The sequence below is a fragment of the Budorcas taxicolor genome, chromosome 5 (genome assembly GCF_023091745.1).
Source record: "Budorcas taxicolor isolate Tak-1 chromosome 5, Takin1.1, whole genome shotgun sequence".
In the NCBI taxonomy this organism is placed as follows: Eukaryota; Metazoa; Chordata; class Mammalia; order Artiodactyla; family Bovidae; genus Budorcas; species Budorcas taxicolor.
In genome coordinates this window covers 73,486,729-73,496,054 of record NC_068914.1, presented here as the reverse complement: position 1 = coordinate 73,496,054, position 9,326 = coordinate 73,486,729, and the positions used below count along the sequence as shown (strand labels likewise).

General features: G+C 37.3%; 1 protein-coding gene across 3 annotated transcripts in view; it reads right to left on the bottom strand.

Moving 5' to 3' along the window:
- Positions 1-5,567: 5,567 nt before the first annotated feature.
- Positions 5,568-9,326, bottom strand: part of TFCP2 (transcription factor CP2) — a 48,653-nt gene continuing 44,894 nt past the window's right edge. For 2 of the 3 annotated variants that reach the window (XM_052639590.1, XM_052639591.1), the window contains 3 exons: positions 9,055-9,197; positions 7,398-7,449; positions 5,568-6,992 (listed from right to left, as the gene is read on the bottom strand). In XM_052639590.1, coding sequence (XP_052495550.1) covers positions 6,958-6,992; positions 7,398-7,449; positions 9,055-9,197 — 230 coding nt within the window. In that variant the 3' untranslated portion in view covers positions 5,568-6,957. Of the gene's footprint in view, positions 6,996-7,397; positions 7,450-9,054; positions 9,198-9,326 lie in introns of all 3 variants that reach the window. The other variant, XM_052639589.1, reaches the window with a different exon arrangement.

Here is a 9,326-nt window from a genome sequence, read left to right as displayed (position 1 = left end):
ACTGTTTCCTCAGCACCAAGTACAAAGCATGGTATTTGGCATTTAGGAGCTTTTTATTTATCAAATGGATGGATGGCAGGATTTAAACTCTGGTTAGGCTGGTTCCAAAGCATGGTGCACTTACATTGCCACCAAGAACTATGAGCAAGATCTACCGGGTACCAAGCCATCTCAGTTTTAGAACTGAGAGGTTAAGTGATTTGAAAAATGCCAAGAATTCCAGTTCTCTCTCCTATGTGATATGAGACTCAGAGAGACCAAGATACAATACCGCAAAATGAAAAAAAAGCAGATCACAAAACAGCAATCCTTAGAGTACTGATCATCCACCTATCTGCTAAAGTTAGGCATGATATAACATGTAACCAAGAGCATGAAATCTGGAGCCAGATGGCCTGACTACAAGCCCCAACTCCTCTTACTAACGGTGTGACCCTTGGCAAGGTAACTAACTTCCCTGTGCCTTGGCTTCCTCATCTGCAAAATGGAGATAAAAGTATGTATCTCATAGGATTTTGTGGAGGTTAAATAGTGATATAAACTATTGACAACACAGTGTGATATAAATGTTCATATGATTCTGTTTTTCCTGGACATGCAGGAATCAAAAAGGAAGAGAAGACCCCAGAATGTTTAGAGTCAGTGGGATGAGTAACAAAAAATAGCCCGAAGGCCATGTTGGGTAGGCTAAAAATGTTTCATATACCAACACATCTAGAATCTGAGCAGTCAGTCAGGGAAATTTATCAGAGTACCATCAGCCTCAATACCCAAGCTTTCTTGGTTAATGACACCAAATTAGAAGACAGCCAAAGCAAAGTTACCACATCCTTTGAGAGAATCCAGTTTGCCAGTAAGCTGTAGATCAGTCAAAAGGATCATCTGGATTGTTAGAACAAACATCACAACCACTTCTCACAGAGCCACTTATTCACCGTACTTCATTGTCTTGATAGAATCACTAGGTAAGTTATTACAATGGTGCCAGTTCACTCATAATAATTGGGATTCTGCTTACAGCCCAAGCAGGACCAGTGGGGGTCAAATGACTAGGAGTGCAGTAGAGTAGAAGTTATAAGGACAAGTAAAAGAGAAACGCTAACATTAATATGTAAATTATAGCAATGGACATGACATCTAACTCTAAATGTGACTGTTTTGTTCCAGACCATGCATAATTCATGGCTGGGTGGGTTTTAGGGGCAAAAAACTCAAGTAGGAAGGAAAGACAGATAATCAAGAACAACAAAGACAAAAGCCAAAGGTCACATTTTATATCCTGGTCAGTGTTTATACGTCTGTCTTTTGATTATATCTACACGTAGAGGTGATCTTGCCTTCAATAGTATCCTAAATTTATTAAGCAAGGGAATAAAACTGCAATAAGATATAACTTTTATACTTATTATCCTTTGTAATTTCCATAGCAACCCTATGAATTAAGAATTACCTCCTTTTTAAGATGAGAAAGTTGGGGTTTAAGAGATTGTTTTGTCCCAGGTCACATCCAGGAAGAGCAAGATTTGAGATTTGAACAAGGGTTCATCTGACACCAAAGTATACATTTTATCAACCACTCTTTACCAAACAAAAGATAAAAGAGTACATTCTCCTGGGAGGCTGAAAATGAATAGATCAGAGGATACTATGCGCTGTGATGCTTAGAGAAAAAGAGTTGATACAAATCCAAGCCACTGTTATTTGTTTTTCGATAGGGAATCTGTAGATTTAGCCCTGAGGCTGTATGTTACTTTACTAATTTACATTTAATTAGAATCCAGATCTAGAGAGACAGGCACCTTTGTGACTAATTCCACACTAACCAAAAGAGATCAGTAGAGCAAATCTGGGAGAAAGACAGGACCATAGCAGTTGAAAAGCACAAATAAGAAGCTGTATGTTTTATCAAGGAAGGTTTCAAAAAACAAGACATTCACAAATTGATCTACCTAAGTGTATAATACACACAAAAACCTATTAATAAAGCAAAGTAACAACCATTTTTGAGGAGCTAGAGTACAAGGATGAATTTAGAGAAGGCAAGCTTAATAAACCTAAAAAAGGTGAATGAAAGGCTGAAGCAAAGTTATACAGATGTCTAAGGAAAGATATTAATTAAACCCTTAAATGAAAAATTAGACATTAGAATTCAGAAAGAGGGAATTCACTGGTGATTCAGTGATTAAAAAAAAAAACTCAAAGAAAACAGCAGTCTGCAGTGATTAAAATGAGGAATGTGTACCTCACCTTACACAAATACATGAAAACATAGATTCATAGAATAAACCTAGGTTATTACCCATGTCCCCAAAGATTCCACATAATACAAAATAGTACACTTTGGGTGAGGTACACATTCCTCACTTTAATCACTGCAGATTGCTGTTTACCTCGAGGGCTTCCCTGGTGGCTCAGACAGTATAGAATCTGCCCGCAGTGCAGGAGACCTGGGTTTGATCCCAAGGTTGGGAAGAGCTAGAGGGCATATGGCAACCCACTCCACTATTCTTGCCTGGAGAATCCCATGGACAGAGGAGCCTGGCAGGCTACAGTCAATGGGGTTGCAAAGAGTTGGACATGACTGAGCAACTAAGCACAGCACAGCACATAGTAAGTAACACATTAGTATTTTTTAAATACCAAGTTTTCTTATAATTGATATTAATCCAACTGAAAATTGTAATTCATATGCAACTTTTCTTTTAAGTTGGCTGTGCTGGGTCTTCAGCGCTGCTCTGGCTTTTCTCTAATTGTGGTGAGGGAACGTTACTCTCGTTGTGGTGCACAGGCCTCTCACCGTGGCTTCTCATGCTGTGGAGCACAGGCTCTAGGGCGAGTGGGCTCAGCAGTTGCGTCTCCCCAGCTCTGGAGCACAGGCTCTCGTTGTGGTGCAAGGGCTTAGCTGCTCCACAGCATGTGGGATCTTCCCAGATCAGGGATCGAACCCACATCTCCTACATTGGTAGGCAGATTCTATACCACTGGGCCACCAGGGAAGCCCATAAACAACTTTTACAAATGCTAGCTTTAGTTGCAATTTCCAAATTAATCTGTTGAACAGGCCAGTATTCATAAAGAAAAATATAAAAGAAATCTGGATGTGAAGAGGAAAGATGAGGAAAAAGGAAGTAGAAATAGATGGGAGTTTAAGGTCAAAGGTAAAATAAAAGGTCATTAAAAGAAGCAAGGAGAAGAAATAAAATATTAAAACAGAAAACAAGTACCGATGCCATTAACGTCACATCACATAGAGCATCTTTCTTCTTCATTTAAGTCTTGGAGTTTGTATAATGAAACAAAAATTTAATCACAAATAAAAATAAATATATTTTAGCAGGAAAAACCTTAGCTCACAACTGAGAAAATATGAGCAGTTTTTAGAAGCAAAAGAATGAGATAGGACTATTTTGTATATCAGTAAAAAGATACAGCTAGATGGGAGCATTTGTGCCATTCCCGGTGAGGCTCGAGTTTTCCTAACAGACCAGCAGAGGCCATAACAGATCAAATTGCCATAGAGGAACCACCCGTCCGTAGCCAAGAAAGCTGACTGAAAACTCAGAAAAATGATACAAAGGCTCAGTTTGAGCTCTTGGGTCCCCAGTTACCTGGAACTATTAGGTATTGGCCAGAGGAAAAAGCTTCAGTGGAGAAGGAAAAACTCAGTCCTGACTTCAAACATCTGCATCTGAAATTTGTGTTACTTTCAAAACTAAATGCTGAAGCTTCAGCCAATACTTCATGGAAGTTTGAAGACAGCCCAAATCTCTGCAGCAACCCTATACAAAAGACTTTCTCAGAACACTTGGGGATACGAAGGGCTTTCAGAACACTCTATCATTAGGCCTAAATGAGACATGGTTAGTTCCACTATGCCAAGCCTTCTCCACTTGCCGAGCTTCCCCTTGCTCCTCCAACTCACAGTGGTCAGATCATGCTCTGCCCCTCACAGTGTATCCAGTGCCTGACGGTGCCAGACTTCCAGGAATCACGTCCGCCCCGTCATGAGGACCTCACTTTCCCAGGTCTCTCAGACTCTAGTTGTCTCGTATTTGTCATATTGTAATCTCTTTCCAGACAAACTGACAACCTCCATTTCTGCTCCCTTTAAATGGCTTCTTAAATAAATCATTTATGTGGGCAAACATTCTTATCTTTGGGGCATAATATGGGACCTCATTACTTAGTAGTCACATTTTAAGTTGTGACTGGTATTCAATCCTTAAGAATTCTGCAATGATCCTTTTACTTTCCAATGTCTCCCTTTTAACTATCAAAGTCTTTATACTATAGATTCTTCTAGATGGAACCTATTATACTTCAAGGGAACAGTGCTGACAATGCTAAGTCAAATAGGATGCTACTACAGTTCTCAGGAGGGTCTAAAATCTAACTCTTCTCCTTCTTATATAGCCTCACTCTAATGGAAATATTAAACCATCTTCTTTATTTTAAATACCAACTATCACATGGTTAAAGAGGTAAAATCCAGCCAACTTTATTTCTTGGAAGGTATTTTAGAAATAAATGCAAAAAAATATTAGAATATATGCTTAAATGGACTTAGCCTAAATGCCATATGTTCATAGGGAATGACTATTTTTCAAAAGAATGATGTTGAACTATAAATTCTAATATAGAAAGGTGTTCAAGACATGTTAAATACAAAAAAGAAAACTGCAGACCATTAAAACTACATGAGCCCATCTGCATATTTGTGTATGTTCGTGTGTGTTTGAGAGAGAAACTTTTTGCAATGACTACCTCTATAGAGTGGGACTAGGACATAAGTAGAAAAAGTTATACTTTATTAAAGTTATTATAAGTAGAAAAAGTTACTTCTTTATTGTTGAACTTATCACTTTGTGTATTACTTTCATTATGAAAAAGCTAGTTTAAATTTTTCACTTAATTGAAAAGATCGATAGTGAAGAAATGAAAATTTTTAAAGGAAACTGAATAATTACAATGTTCTATCACTATACCAATTCTTACCAATTATACAGCATTGGCACTATAAATATTTTTTTGGAGCTAAAGAAAGCCTAAGAGATGTTCTAGTTAATTTGAGGATCTATGATTACAAACATATAAATTCATCTCTATATAAATCTGAGAACTACTCTTAAAAAATCCTCTAACCCCAAGTAAAAATTAGCAAGTATAAAATTTATAGTAAATATATTAATAGAATTCTGTGTATCATTTACAGTAAACAAGAGTCACAGATTCAGATTTAGAAAGGACCTTAAAAGTCCAACCCTCCCAGCCTAACATTCAGAGGATTGGAATAAATAAATAAATAAAAATAAAAATTAGCATCCTGCTGGGGAGACAGCTGACTCCCTTGAGGCTGAGAACCAGTCTTAGGAACATAATACAATTAGAAATGTCTCCCCTCACAAAGAAAAATAGAGACATCCAGTAATCAGTCACTAAAAAAGTATTTTGGCTTAATATGTCAAGCTGTCCAGGTCAATTTTAAATAAAGTCATCTGACTTAATTTTCCAGTTTCAAAATTTTCAATTTCTTTCAAATCAAAAGAAATCAAGACCATTTTGCAGGTTGATTTTAATGAACAACAACAAAAATCTCTGTATAAAAACATTTAAACTTTATCAAATGCTTAAAAATACACACACACACACACACAGAGATCCAAATCCAATACAGAATCTTTTGAACATTATCATTTTTCACCTCAGTATAACACGTAGAGGGATTTCTGGATAAAACTTCACATGTGAAAAAATGACCCACAGTCTTACACATGCACACACACAAGCGCACACAATTGCAATCAGAAGAACTAAAGTATATGGTAAGAATGTGAATGGGATGGGAATGAATTGTAAAGCTTATATAAAAGAACGCTACATGAGTAAAAGAACTTCCTATCCCAAGACAAGATGCAGAGGGGACAGAGACAGCAGAGGTTAGTCTAACCCATTAATAAATAGTTTGAGGTCATTCAAGAATAGTGAATTTGGGGAATAACAGATAATCTCTGGTTTTCACTGCCTTAAATTCTGTGACTCTGACAACTAATAATGCTTTGAAAGTGTCTGTGTTTTCATTTTTTGTATCTCTTGATTGGTTCATCATTCAGGTGTGGTTTGTCCCTTTGGATGTTAACCTGTCAGTTCTTGCTCACTGTTACGTGTGATTCACCAGCGGAGCCACAGTAAGAAAGGATGGCATGCACAGAGGACTGTGAGGGTGGCAGTCATGGGCAGCAGTGAGACGAGTCAGCCTGCCTGGGTTTGCACTTCATGTCACTATCTACTAGCTGCCTGTTACTCAGCAAGCTCCTTAGCCACCCTGTGACTCCATTTCCTTATCTTCAATTAGGGATCATTATTACCTACTTCATACAGGGTTATGAAGAGGATTTAAACAAGATAATCCATTTAAAGAATTTATCACACTGCCTGGCACAACTAAATGTGCAATAAATGTTAGCCAAAATTACTATTCATCATCGAATTATGGGGGAATTAAAAGAAGAATTTTGTTCTTTCTCCAAATTTCTCTTCTTTGATGAAGTTTCCACAGGCAAAAAAGACTGAGGATCTGGTCTTATGGAATACAGATGTTTGCTTTTATGTTAGAAAAAAAATTACATGGGCTGCATACCACAAAATTTAACATCTTTCCATTAAACATCACACAATTCTCATCATCATTATGCCCTACACACACCCCCTAAATGATGTGGAGTTTCTATTGATATTCAGCAACAGTAGAATCCAGAAATGTTAACTAAGAAACAGTTGCAGAAATGCCTGTCAGGCAGAAATCCATGTGTGCCCCAACACAGATGGCTGGGGTTCTGGCTCTGCCTCTGACTCCCCCACATAGTCAGACAGGTCAGGTTCCTACAGCCGTTCAAATCTCCATTTGTGATCCCCTCCAAGAGGAGAATTTCCCATGGGTGAAGGAAGCAGCAGCCATATCTACTTCAGTATGATATGATAGCTATCATTGGTTTCTGCTGTAAGAAAAAGAAAAGAGAGTCATCTTTAGTCACCTCCAAAACACAGAAGGAGAAAAATATATGTGCTAAGGTTCTTTAGAGAAAGAAAAAAACAGGAGGACAAAGTGTAGTATACTTATTAATTATCACAGAATACATGTAATAAATATACACTAGAAAAACAACATTTTGCCTCAGTTTCATCACTTGTCCATGGAAGGTAAAAGATGATGGCAGAAAGTCACACTTCGTCTGCCCTGACAATGGCAAGAAGCCAATTCACACAAAGAAGCAATCTCCAATGTCACATTCTTTATCTCAAATATGGTGGTTAATATTTTCCCTCTCTCCTCAAAGAATTACTATTTTAAAAAACCCTCAGACTCCTTTGAAAAAGGCATTTATCTTAATTTTTATTACCTTTCATTGTGTCCAGAATAAAACAGGCTTCTTCCTGAAAGTTCTGTATCATCTGAAAAGAGCAGGAAATTTTGCTGATCATTAAAAACCTTGGTTTTCTGTATTTATTTTGCCTATGTGGCTTTTTATTATAGTAGATATAAATGAAAAAGAATCCTTTGTTTTGTTTTCTCTCCTGTTTAGTTTTCAAAAGCTTTAAAAGCTCAAATAGCTTTCTTAGTTCGAGAAAACATTTTCCTGGGTTAACCCCCAGACTTTCCAAGGGGCACATAGATCCAGACAGGCCCATATGGGAGGAATTACACATCTATATCTCTCCTAAAACCACCGGAGAACCTCTTGTTTTCCTTTCTCACTTCCCTTTTCAAACTCCTTTTCCCCATTTTATAAAGTAAAGGCAAGAGTTTCACCCTCCTGAAAGCTTACGGAGATGCACTGCCCTAGGCTACAAAAGCCTGCAGCATGCAAAAGTGTAACTGCAAATGAGAACTAGAGTGACGAGGTGATACAGTCGTGGGGCCACGAAGTTTTCAATTCTTTTCACCAGACTTGAAGGGTGACCTAACCACAAACTGTCAAATGACAGATGATTCAAAATAATTTTTGATACCATCACTATGTAATTTTTGGCACATAACCCAGAAGTTAAAAAAAAAAAAATCCAGCAATGCTATTATAGCAAACTTCATCCATTCCTATCTATCAATTTATGTGAATCAGATTCCACAGTACTTCTTATCTAGGGGGAAAAAAACAGGATGGAATTGATGTTGAACTCTATTTCATTCTAGTAATAGGCAGTATTTATCTATGAATTAATTGTGTCTGGGAGAAAGGGTAAGGAATCAGTTAATCTCATCCATCTCATTAATATATGCACTTTCATTGTATTGTGTTTATTTATTTATTTTTGGCCAAGTTACATGACTTGTGGTTCCTGGACCAGGGATTGAACCAGGCCTTGGCAGTGAAAGCCCGGAATCCTAACCATGAGGTTACCAGGGAACTTCCCAGATGTACTTTTAATAAATTTTTTCTTAATGTTTAACAATTACTTATCAAAATATATAATACATTTATGTTGCTTTAATCAATTGTATAATTATGGTGATAATTCTATCCAGAACAAATAATTTTAAATTTTTACTGAAACAAGTTTTTGTTTCAAAGTAATATAGTAGGAAAAACTAATAAAAGGCATTCAAGCATAAAAGTAGACTATGGTAAGATGAAATTCTATGGGGGAAGTGAATGAAAATATCAGCTTAAGAAAACAAATGATATAAATATTCCGTTAAAAAGTATATTCATGTATTTTTTTAAACAAATGACAGTGGTATTAAATTACTCTTGTATTCAGGTTACATGAAACATAGTTAGAAAAGTGAAGCAATCATTTCATTTTTATATGTCCTATAATACGACCCCAAATGGACACATTTTCCCCACTATTTAAACTTAAAAACTTAAGTCAGCCTAAAATGTGCAAGGGGATACACAGTTTTAAAAAAACCTTAGGAGGTAAACAAACAAAAATGTTTGAAAACGTCTTGTCTTGGAAAGCAGAGCGTGCTGCCCCCATGGAACAGCTCCTGCTCCCGTCATATGCCCAGACAGATCACTGTCATCTGGTGATTCAGCTGTGCTAACAATCTACCTCATCGCTAATGAGCACATGGATGCCTGTTGGCCCCTGCTTGTAGATCTGGCTGATCTGGCAAGGGGAAATGCTGAAAAGCTGAGCAATTTTTTCTGTCAGTTCAACAGCTGTCAGTTCTTCTAGGTAGATGGCATGGTAAACTGCAAAAGGGAGAAAGCAAAGACAGTCAGCACAGAGTTTCTCTGCTCTTAAAGGCAATCTCATCACTATGAATGCCCACTTTTTCTAAAGGACGCAGAAGCAGACTGCCTGAACGGAAATCCCAGCTC